The sequence below is a fragment of the Manis javanica genome, chromosome 3 (assembly GCF_040802235.1).
Source record: "Manis javanica isolate MJ-LG chromosome 3, MJ_LKY, whole genome shotgun sequence".
In the NCBI taxonomy this organism is placed as follows: Eukaryota; Metazoa; Chordata; class Mammalia; order Pholidota; family Manidae; genus Manis; species Manis javanica.
The window spans coordinates 125,818,231-125,830,952 of NC_133158.1; the positions used below are offsets into that span (position 1 = coordinate 125,818,231).

The following is a 12,722-nucleotide window of genomic DNA, read 5'->3' on the forward strand; positions in this document are numbered from 1 at the left end:
AAATAAAAGTATGATAGTTGTATAATTAAATATGGTATGTTATATACATCTGGAGGTCAAGGACAGGGACAAATTTCTTCTTTCCTTTTAAACATGTTCTGTAGTATGTAATGTTATGTTTTGTTTTATTTTATTTATTTTAGATAAATAATGTTTCATAATCTCTCCTTGCCCCCTTTGTTTGGAAATTAGAATAACATATTTAAAACGACTCAAAAATTGGATGGTTTGAAATGTCAAATGAACTGGGACCAGCAAGCATTGGAGGCATGGTTAGAAGAATCAGCTCATAAAGATAGTGATGCCCTCACTCTTCAGAAGTATTCACAACAAGATGATAATAAAATTAGGGTGAGAAATTATGAATTGTAATGTTAAGTTTTCTGTGAATCTGTAGTGTGTCAACTTTTTAACCTAAATTGGATTTAAATTTTTAAAGCAGTAGCTCTTAAACTTTCTTTGGTCAGAGACTCCTTTGGGATTCTAACAAAGCCAAGTATCTTTTCTCTAGAAAAATGACTATACTTGAAGTACCCACAAAATTTTGCTGAAAGTTTTACAGATCCTTCTTGGTCTATTTTTCTTTACAACTTGGTTCAGTAACACTGTTAATACTTTAGTATTATGAAACAAGCTATTTTCTATAATTCTATAATACATATAATATAATACAAAATACATTATTTTAAATAATTTTAAATGACAAATCATTGTTTAATCTTTTTACTAACTTTAAAAAGTATGAAAAGCCTTTTCAGAAACAGCTGAGTTTTCATTGAAGCCCTTTGGAGTTAAAAGATCATAAACATAGATTATTTTGTAGTTTTAGATATTAAATAACTGCATATCTATAATATAATAATACTTAATGAGAGATATGCTAACAGATTTTCAATTAATAAAATAATGATGTGAATATTTTTGCGTGTATTTACATCACAGGCACTGACCCTGCAGTTGGAAAGACTGACTTTGGAATGTAATCAGAGAAGAAAGGTGCTCGACAACGAACTCACAGAGACTCTAAGTGCACAGGTTGGTCCAGTGAAGATTTTTACTTCTTAGATGGCAAAGGGATGTTTTCAGACGCACTTATAACTCACAGAAATGTTATTTGCTCTCTATTTTACAGTTAGAACTGGATAAAGCAGCACAAGATTTTCGTAAGATTCATAACGAAAGACAAGAACTCATTAAACAATGGGAGAACACAATAGAGCAGATGCAGAAGAGAGATCGAGATATCGATAACTGTGCCTTGGTAAAGTCGTTCATTTGTCCTTGCAATGTACAACTCTGTCTCTTTTGCATTTAATTCGTTCATTTCAAGTGTAAATGACATTGTTATTTGAAAGTCACTTCTGTAGCAGGATTCAACAGTTTTGGTAAATATTTTTCAGAGCTGATTCCATGTCCATTTAGAACTGTGATTTTATGAAGATTATTTGCTTATGCCTAAGACTGTATTCTGCCATCTCTGAAATATGGAACAAAAGAAAGGCAATGGATAACGTACTGTAGTAAAACCATTTCCCTGACTTACACATGGTTGTCCAAGGTACCTTGGATTTCATATGTATGCTGTTTGCAGTAATCACAGCTGTAGGGAAATGAGCCTCATGGGCAGCCAAGAAACAAGGAGGGAGAGTGAGTAAAGAATCCTGGACTGTAATAGTTTCACCCTTGAAGCTGAGGCACCCATAATGGTGTAGAAGCGGGAATACCACACTGATCGAACACAGACCTGGTTATCTTTCGCTACTTTCAGAGATAATTTAGGGGAACTTCTTTGGGAAATCATTAATGGGTAAAATAGTAGTGAGCAAAAATGAGAAGATTAGGGAAAGTTCAGAAAGAATTGAGGAAGAAAGAAGATAGATGAGAAGATGTGTTAACTATTATTCTGGATCTACTCCATAGAAAGGCAATTGGCAAGTGGCTTAGGTCACTGGGAGTTTGGAATTCTGGTATCTGGATGTGGTTTACTTGTTATATGTAATTTCTATACATTATTCTTTTATTTTTAAATTCTTTAAGCAACCAACATTTACTAACAAAATGAGTAATGCCTCCCTAGGAAGGAAAGGGGGAACAAGTCTTTAACCATGAGTTCCCCCTAATTCTTCATGCTGATGTTGGTCTCCTTCTTGACTTCTTATTGTCCAACATCAAGTCCTGACTGCTTCTTCTGTGTAAATCAAATGTGCCAGATCCAGGATTGCAGATCCACAAGTGCATTCTCATACAACCCCACAGTAAATTGACTCAGCCTGCTGATGTGGCAGAATACAAATGTGTAGCTCCCTGATCATATTCACAGTTATTCCTTACTTATGGGTTGACATCTCCTGGCTGTCTGTATTGTAAAGAGACAGAGAAGAGTGCAAAGAAGTAGCACTCTTTGGTATGCTTCTAAGTGTTTAACAACTGGCTCCTGATTTGTAGCATTTCTCATTTTTGTGGTGAAACCACTTCGATACCAGCATGACTCCTCTGAACTCATAGTTGAGAAGAGATGTGTAAGTCAGTTCTGATGAACCAGTGACAGCCAGTTCACACCACTAGAGGATTTAATCTTTTATTCTTCTTCCTCCAAAACAGTTCCTGCCTTCTTATGTCTTCTTGGCAGAAGTCTAACCATATGATCCTGAATTAGCCTCTTACGAGAAACTTTTACATTATTTAGAAAAGCAAAAATATTTTTCTGTTATACTTTTATTCCAGTGTAGAAGTTTTGGGATATTACTTCTTAGCATCACTTAACTGTGAATAGAAAGCACTGTTAAAAAATGTGAACTTTGAAGTAGGTATTAAAGCATCTGATTAAATGGTAGAAAAATCAATATAAGGCAGGAAATTCTGGAATGATTGTTTGACATATATAAACTTAGAAAGTTTCAATTTGTCCTGTGGTTGAAAAAACACAGTAATATATAGTATGCTACAATTATAGAACGTTAACTTTTATAGAGAACATATGGGAATAGTAGATTAAACAAAGTTAAAATGTTTTTGTAAAATGCAATGCATCTCAGATATATATTCATTTAATATGCTAATATGTAGATTATATGTAGCATTTCTAAAACTTACTGACTTTTTTTCATTCCCCAGCTCTACACTCTTCTTTGTTCCACATTGCTTAAAAGTTGACCCTCTTTAACATGACAGTTAAAAAATTGAGTATCTTCATAATTTGGCCCTAACCTCTACCTTCTAACCTCATCCCTTTCATCTGTACTAACCCCTTCTTAATATATCCCTGTTTCATTCCTGCCCACCCATTTATGCATCTCCATTTACCCTTTCAGGCATGACTCAAGTGAAGCCTCTTAGGTAATGCCTTTTAATGATTCTCCTTGGGTGGACTTGATGTTATCTTTGTTCCCATTATACTTTGTCCACCTCTCAGTTACTACTTTGTATATTCTATTTATTTTGTATCCTCAAGACCAGCAAAAAGCCTAAGTGAAGGCATTCTTATTGGAACCAATAACTAAAATGTTATTCTCAAAACATGAAAAAATTGGTCCTATGAAGTACTTCAAAAATTTCATTGAAGTCCAACTTTGTGAAAAATATTCAACACTGTTATTTTTTAGATGTCACCTTTCATTTATAAAAGAGTGACATCTTTCTCATCTCTTTAGGGAAGTACCAGATAGGTGAAAGAAAATATAGAGACCTTTAAAAATATGAGCTTATAGATATTGGTCTGTAGCATAATATTGTTTTTACTCATATAAAAATAGTCTTTTAAAAATTTTCTCAAAAAGTTTTGGTACAATAGATACTGACTACAATAATTTAAAAAAATTAGACTTATAGTATTAGTTTTGTTCATTATATTAAGCATGTATATAACATATTTTTAAAATTCTAGGCATTAGCAAGGATAAAGCAGGAAAAAAGAGAAAAAGAAGGTTTGGTTAAGGAAAAGATCAAGTTTTTGGAAAGTGAGATTGGGAATAACACAGAGTATGAGAAAAGAATTTCTGTTGCTGATCGTAAAGTTTTAAGATGTAGAAATGAATACCAGCGTCATGAAATGAATAGAAATCAGCTGAAAGATGAGGTACGTCAACAAAAAAGACTTTGTTTATGACAAATGATTCTAAAAAATAAGCATAAAGGCTTTCATTTGATTAAGGAATTAATTGCCTTCTAGTTCTTCTGGCTATGTTCGTTCATGATGTGGGACTTGCGGATACTCGGATTGATGCCTGGATAGGTGAAGGCAATGGGATGCCGTGCACAATCACAGGTGGTGTCAAGGCTTCCACTGGAGTCGTGCAGTGCCTGACACGCAGCTCCAGAAGGCTCTAGACTAGAAATCATAGTTAAAAGATAACTGGCAAATGGGCAAAAGTGAAGATGAATATTGACATTAGTGAAAACGTGGAGTGTCTCTCCAGTGCTACGTGTGTGTGGTTGTTTTAACTCTCAATTTCTAGGTGGAGCTCCCTGCTCACATTCAATTTCTGACCTTGTCAAGGAATAATATTTCAGTCTGGCAGTGGAACAATGTAGTGGTAAAATAACTTGAAACAGACTAAGAGAGAACAAAACTTCTGCTTTGTTCCTTTCTTCCATGCCAATGAGATCATTCCACAGGGAGAGGTAGAAATTGGCTTAGCAACAGGGGGAATCTTTATGAAATTTGTGCCTTGAAGACGTATCATTTAAAGTTACCACTGCTTGGGTGGGAAATTGGAATATTGTAGAACATTTTATTCTTTAAGTTGTTATATTTTTTACCTGGAATGAGAAAGGACAGATTTTTTTCTGCCTAAAGAGAATAATTAAGATTCTAAAAAAGTTAAGTGAATTTCTTGTCTAAATTAAATATCACTGCTAATAGCTCATTTTAAAAAATTTTGAAGATTAAACCGATTGCAGAAAAGAATGCAGGGATTTATTTATTCATTCATTAATTCATTCATAATTTGAGATATAATTCACTTATCATAATTCACTCTTTTAAAGTATACAATTTAGTGATTTTTTTGGTATTTCACAGAATTGTGAAACTATCACCAATGTCTAATTTGAGAATACTTTGTCTTTCAAAAAGAATCCCCAGTCCACTTAGCAATCACTCTTTTCCCAACTCCTAAGGAGCCCTGGCAACTACTAATCTACTTTCTGTCTATTGATTTGCCTATTTTGGACATTGCAGATAAATTAAATCATATAATATATGTAGTCTTTTGTGTCTGGATTCTTTTACTTACATAATATTTTCCAGGTTCATCCATGTTGTAGCATTTATCAGTACTTTATTTTTTTCTTCAAATTTTTTTATTGTGGTTTCATGACTTACATTCAGGTTTTTGATCCATTTTGAGTTTACTTTTGTATATGGGGTTAGACAATAATCCAGTTTCATTCTCTTGTATGTAGCTGTCCAGTTTTGTCAACACCAGTTGTTGAAGAGGCTGTCATTTCCCCATTGTATATCCATGGCTCCTTTATCATAGATTCTTTTTTTAATTTTTGTTATTATTGAGTTTTAGAAGTTCTCTATTTATTCTGCATATTAATCCTTCATCAGATATATGACTTGTAAATATTTTCTCCTATTCTGTGGATTGCCTTTTTACTCTCTTGTCTTTTGATGCACAAAAGTTCATAATTTTGATTAAGTCCAATTTGTGTATTTTTTCTATTGTTGCCTGTGCCTTTGGTGTCATATCCAAGAAATCACTGCCCAATCCAGTGGCATGGAGCTTTTGCTCTGTGTATCTTGAACACATAAATATAGACCTGTATAATTTGCCAGTATCATGCAAGTCACTTAAAATTTAATATCATATCAAAAATAAAAACTGTTACTGTGTTTATGGATGTGTTATAGGCTAAAAATTAATGTGTTCAGGATAGAACTTCTCAGATTCTAATAAAAAGAGTAAATATATAATTTCTGTCTGTTAACTAAAAAATAGCTGGATTCTTTAAAAGCTACTGTAAATAGAAGTTCCAGTGATTTAGAAGCCCTGAGGGAAAATATTTCCAAAATAAAGATGGACATTCATGAAAAAGCAACAAGGTGAGAAAAAAAGATATTTAAATGTTTATAGTTTTTTACTACTACTAGAAATATCATTAAATGTTTAAGTTTTTGTTAAATAACTGTTTAACTATAGCTAGTAAATTTTTAAGCTTAAAAATTTTTTCCTGGGTTTCTTATCACAGGCTTAGAGCAATATTTTTATGGCATATTAAATATATATTGGTAATAAAAGGTTTATGGCAAAAGAAACCTTCAAGTTATATGAAGAAATCTTAGGATAAACTATTCCTTATTTGTTTGCATTAATAATTTATAGACATTTTCCATTTTTTCCTCATAAATCCTCTGTAGGTTACACAAAATTAAAAATCATAATCAGATTGTAAGAAAAAAATTAAAGCAGATAACTGAGAAAACTATGTCTGTAGAAGAAAAAGCTACCAATTTGGAAGGTATACTAAGGGAGGAGGAAAAAGGAATAAAGGTAAAGTTCACTTCCAATTTTTAAAAAATCACAACAAATTTAGCTATAGTGAATTAATTAGACCTTTGAGGTCAGAGGAGTAGGCATTCTTTTAAGAGGCTCTACTTTCTGTTGTGATCCCATTTGTAATCAGAATTGTTGATGATGAACCACTTTTTACATACTGCTTGTGAAGATGTTCCTGACCTTCTCTTCTTAAGCTCCTAATTTTCCATTTACTTCACTTTCAGCCTTTAACTTAGGTATCTTCTTTTAAAGGTAGTCTGTGTATCTTAGATTCCATGCCATCCCAATGCTTCTTGTGTCCATGTCTCTCCTTATCATCTGTATATATTTTCATATATTGCAAATGTACCTTGAAAAGTATCCTTATTTTACAACTGATTTCCACCTGTTTATCATCTTTTTTGTTTGTGATCAAGTTCTCCCCAGTGGTCTACTTTCATTACTTGTTTTTCTTCATCATTGACAGTCTGGCACCATTTATTGGTAATCAGGCTTTTAAATGCTATCTATCATTTTACTAAACCTTAATCTTTTTGGCATATTGGTAGCATTTAAGCCAGTTTTTGTTGTGTGACCTGACAATGTACATACTATGTTTTACTTTTACTCTTTTTTTGAGGGGGAGTCAGAGCAGCTGAAGATGGTGGCAAAATCCCCCATTTGCTGATGAGGCCTATGTCAAATATGTTTTCACTTATATTTGGATAGCATCCAAGTTCCTCACTGGGTAGTTTCATGTTTCAGATTCCTGCATAATGAAATCATGCAGCAATCTTGACTTTAGTGGTATTTGAGTCCAGATCATAAAAGTGTTTTTTAAAACCTTCATTTTTTACCCCCTAAGAGTGTGATTTTGTGTAGCACAGGAGATGGGACGATATTAGAACTTTCTAGAAATCTGTGGAATTCATGTGAAATAGACCTTTAGATTACAGAATTAAAAACTAGTGACACTTTTGAACAAATTTGCTAAATTAAAAAAAAATAAGATTGGCAGTATGCGTACTGATTGTGTTCTAGCAGGCTTGTGTTCATAATCTTGGTTTTTTAGCTTTTGGCTTTTTTTGTTTGCTTGTTTGGAAACATCCTAACCCCATATATTTTGGAGATGTACTGTGTTATTCACCACCAAGCACTAACTTTACAATTCTGCTAGACAATCTTTGAGAAGGTCTTAAACCCAATTAAACCATCTACTGTATGAAAAATCATATATTTTATAATTGTATTTCCTGATTTGTGAAAATTTAACCATGCCAATCATAGACTTCCTTTGTTTCACTGGTTGCCAAAGGGAAATATGCTTATCTGAGTATGAAAACACAGAAAAAAATTATTTCAACATTTAAAAATTATAACTTTAATAGATCTTGGCAGGAGATCTATTTGAAGCCTAAAATACATTGGTGATGAATGAAGTCTTGAGGTCAAGACAGATGTTCCTACTGAGAAACGATCAGTGGGAATGGAGGACAGGTTTCTATTTCCTACTTGGCTGCACATGACGGAAGGTCACCTGGAGGCAAGATATGAGTAAGGGGTAGTGCCAGTACTGCGTTGGGGCCAGCCCCTTCCAGCGACCAAGAGCTGATGGTTAAATTTTCTGGAATTTTGCAGGTCAGCTGCTAACCATAGGTTGTTATAAATTATATAGACTTATAATTAAATTATATTAAAAACAAAAGTAATAACTCCTCAGCACTCATCACTTCCAAATTATTTTACTACATTTTACTACTGTCTATGCTCTTAAGGATGCCTAAGGTTATTTAACATCTGTTATATCTGTGTAGTGGAAATAATATGTTAGGGTCTGAATATCTCTTGCCAATTTCGCATTTAATGGAATCGTTAGTAGCTTAAATTAGCCAAAGTGGGAATATTTGTACCATAAAAATCAGCTTCTTCTCCTTAACCTCCCCATCCACTGGAAAGTTGGTGGTTAAATATTTACTTGCTCACTGGATATTGTCTAAAACAAGGTGGGAGATTGGGTGATGTGATTTCTTCACTTTAACACACTTAAGACTTCACTAAACTTTGTGAATTTATAAGCTGTGTGTCTCCAGTATATTTTATTTTTAAGGAATACCAGCGGAATGGCTAAGTTCTAAGGCTAGTGTGACATGGGATAGAATTAAGATGACAGATGAAGGTACAAAATATTGGAATGGAAAACTACTTTTCTAGTCTACTAGAATAGAGTAGACTACAAGAAATGTTGGGGATTTGTTGAAATTGTCGGAAGGGGTTTATATTCTCAAGGGCTAAAATGTTTGGGGGGATTATTTATAAGCTGCTAAATTACAATGTTCACATAATAAAACGTTTCAAGGTATTATATTTTCATTAATAACTATTATTTTTATCACCAGGAAGTGGAAGTTCAGTTGAACATAGTGAAAGATGTGCTGTTTAAGAAAGTTCAGGAATTACAGACTAAGAATATGAAGGAAAAAGCTATTGTATCAGAAATTGAAGGAACCCGTTCCTCTTTAAAGCACCTCAACTATCAGTTACATAAACTGGATTTTGAAACCTTGAAGCAGCAAGAAATTATGTATAATCAGGTAGATGTCATTTTTATGGATATCTTCCATATTGATATTATAGTTATGATAGTAAAGTATCCAAAAAAGAAGCAAAGATTTCTAACACTCTTAGATAAACAGATGACATATCATGTTAGACCATTAGTAGGGTGAGGGACTCTTAAAAGCTACATTTTTCTTCATCTGAAATAAACAGGTAGGAGGATAGACAACTTGGTGATGGAGAACCATGCTTTACAGGAACCTAGGACAACTGGACCTGAGTAAGACAAAACAAGGAGTGGGGTATTTAAAAACTAGAAAATTACATGTTGATTCTTGGTTGTGCAATCAGACTTCCCTACCTCTACCCCTAGACCAATAGATTAAGTGTACTAAGTATTTTTCCTTATTTGTTCTATTTATACATTCTGACTCATATTAATTTCTTAATATCCTCCCTCTCTACTTCTTGATTTCTCCATCCAATATATTCTTTGTTTCTCAACGTTACAGATAAAGTATAATTTTAAAAATAAGTCATTAGAAATTCATCATATTTGAGCCTTTCATGGCTTATAATTTATGACTCTTATTTTGCACCCCTTAGGAAATGTGCACTCATAAATCCATGTCCATGGAAATCTAATAGATTTATTGAGGTTCCGTCATGGTAGTATGATAAATAGCCCCTAAGTGATTTTGCTGTATTTTCACATTACTTCTGTGTCACTATCATGTACTCCGGTTGCTGAAGAATAGTTTGCTCTTCTCCCTTAGAGGAAGAAAGATTTTATCCTATTACTGATGGATTAAAGTGACTGTAGTAAATAATGGCACCCAAACCAAACTCATAGGAAAGTATTCATTCTATTTTTACATTTGTAGAGATAGTTTTAACTATCTGTTTCTCCTTACTAATTTAATTTTAAAAACTGTAACAGGATTTTTACATTCAACAAGTGGAACGCCGAATGTCACGGTTGAAGGGAGAAATTAATTCAGAAGAAAAACAAGCCCTTGAGTCAAAAATTGTTGATCTTAAAAAGACATTGGATGAGAAAAAATCTACATTAAGCCTTTTGGAAACACAGATCACGAAGCTTCATGTAAGTCAAAAAATACTCTGTATGCTCAAATACTCTAGTCACTAGTCCTTCTGTTTTAAGTCTAACATGTTCCTAAGACTTTACTTTGGATAGGATGATGGCCAAGCTACCCCATATATAACAAACATATGAACTAATGTTTGTGTTTCTATACTATGAAAATATAACATTGCTGTTGATATGCATTTACTATATGCTAAATATATTATGTGAATTTAGTATTTTATAGTGAGGAAGATATTATTACTTGTTTTACAGTTTAAGTAACTTGTCCACAGTTACACAGCTTGTACACAGAGAGCTAGGATTTGATCCCTGGTCCATGTGACTCCAAAATACTCTTAAATAGTACATGACTAGAATTATTTGTAAATTACAGTTTTCTATTATGGATCTGCCATAATAACATGATTGGTCTTTATCTCTGTAATGATATCTAAAAGAAGCTGTTCTTTTATGGGTCATTCTTTTATGTGTCATCTATTATTATTGAAATACTGATAGTATTCCAAATGACTACATTTTTGTTAATAAGGTGAAAATGTTCTTCTTTAGATATTTGAATGTTTATGGTAATATAAAACCTATGTTAGGGGAACCTTTGTAATATAAAACCTGTGTTAGAGTTTAACTGGAAAGTAAGAGTGAAGGAGTGAGTGGGGACCTGAATGGGGTAACTCCAAACGGTAGTTTATTTAAACATCTGGAAAGTCTAGTGATGAGTGTCCCCTAGTGCTCGTAAGAAGAATTGCCTTGAATTCCTTTGGGGCTACAAAGATGAAAGGGAGCTATTACTTTTATAAATTTTCTTTAAAATTTTAAGATGACAAAAATTTGGTTTGGAGTACTTTGAAGACTGGTAAAAAAAATTTTAAACTGTTTTCTTGGTTTAGTGGAAAAGAACATGTGTTTGAATCAGAAAGAACTGGTATTGAATGTCAAAGTTACACAACTACTGCTATGTTAACTTTTCTGAGCCAAATTCGCTCATCTATTAAGTGAAAAAAAATTAGTATTATTTTATGGATTTGGGAGAATTATGAGGAATATATATCTTTTACATATTTACATAGTGCTTTCAGTAGGTACTCAATAAATGGTATTGTTTTAACTATATAGAATGTAAGAATACTAATGCCTGCAGAATAATAGGAGGGTGACTTTTGTAACAACTGTTTTCTTGACCCTGGCCTGAACTTTATGTGATTGGCTAGTACTTATGCCTATCCCAACTCTGGTTTTCACAGGTAAATAAATAGAAATGCAAGTGAATTTTTGAAGATATTAAAGCTAATTAACCTTCTAATGAGGTTGTTCTTCTCAATTGTAGCATCAGATTGTAAAGTCATTCTGTATTCCTTCCTCTATGCCACTTCATCTCTTACTTCGCATAATAGAAGCTAACTTTTTTTCTGGTCAAAATCACCTTAAATTTTTTTTTTGTTCTAAAAGTTAGTTTTATAAAAATCACATATTTTGCAAATAATTGCTCTTTTTACTCTCTTTCTGCATTCTTATGCCCCTGTTACTTCTGAGAAATACAGGCAATGAGAAAGGCAGAGGGAGGGAGGAAGGGAGGAAGACACAGGAAGACAGAGGAAGACAGAGGGAGAAAAAGAGATCCTGAAACTACCCAGAAGGGACTAAGAGCACAAATCCTGTTCTGGGGTCTGGGTGGGTGGAGGGATGTAAACTGGTATAAAGCTAGAAAACCGGTATCTGGGTATGTGTGACCATTTATGCATTCAATGGAATTAGAACTTATCTAGCATTTTTCTCTAGCAATATGTGATATTATATGTAATAATAATAATACATGACACTTCTATGTGTCAAATACTGTTGTACAGTGTTACTTTGACAGTAACTTCTGTAACCCTCACAACAACACAGGGAGGTAGGTATTGGTATCATCTCCATTTTAGAAATGAAGAAACTGAAGCAAAACACGTTGTCCACCAGGGTCAGATGGCTAATATGTAGTTAAGGCTGATTCCAGAGCTTGTACTGTTAACCAAGACCCCATACTTTCTCAGTCTGTTGATGTTTTTACTTTCTGGGACTTGAAATGAATTCCCGAAGGTGAACCATGTATTCAAACAAAGCTTGGTTTCCTCTTCTGTTTCTCCCCATAAATGGTGATCATACAATAATTCAGGTTGAATTGTAATCATACATAATATTTCCTAGAATTATTGAACTCAAACATTAATCAATAATAAAAATGAAGATGTTTCTATATAAATATCCATGTATGTTATATTAGAGAAACTGGATCATGAACAGTGATATTAAAAATATGATTATAAATATTTAATGGAACATGTAATTTAATGTAAGATGTTTGATAGTATGTATTGAATATTGTTATTTAAAATATATATTTATGTACCTTTATTCCTATTTACAGAATGATCTTTACTTTATCAAGAAGTCAAATAGTAAAAATTGTGATGAAAAACAGTCCCTTACAACCAAAATAAGTGAACTAAACCTTTTCAATGACAGATCAGAGAAAGAACTTAATAAAGCCAAAGTTTTGAAACAGGTAAAATAAAATCATATGTGTATATAATAAT

General features: G+C 32.9%; 1 protein-coding gene across 2 annotated transcripts in view; it reads left to right on the forward strand.

Annotated features, from left to right (window-relative positions):
* Positions 1-12,722, forward strand: part of CCDC39 (coiled-coil domain 39 molecular ruler complex subunit) — a 38,981-nt gene that overhangs the window by 15,171 nt on the left and 11,088 nt on the right. For both annotated transcript variants that reach the window (XM_073232013.1, XM_017672928.3), the window contains exons 4-12: positions 193-351; positions 943-1,035; positions 1,133-1,261; positions 3,884-4,075; positions 5,946-6,049; positions 6,365-6,497; positions 8,879-9,073; positions 9,979-10,143; positions 12,554-12,691. In XM_073232013.1, coding sequence (XP_073088114.1) covers positions 193-351; positions 943-1,035; positions 1,133-1,261; positions 3,884-4,075; positions 5,946-6,049; positions 6,365-6,497; positions 8,879-9,073; positions 9,979-10,143; positions 12,554-12,691 — 1,308 coding nt within the window. The remainder of the gene's footprint in view (positions 1-192; positions 352-942; positions 1,036-1,132; positions 1,262-3,883; positions 4,076-5,945; positions 6,050-6,364; positions 6,498-8,878; positions 9,074-9,978; positions 10,144-12,553; positions 12,692-12,722) is intronic.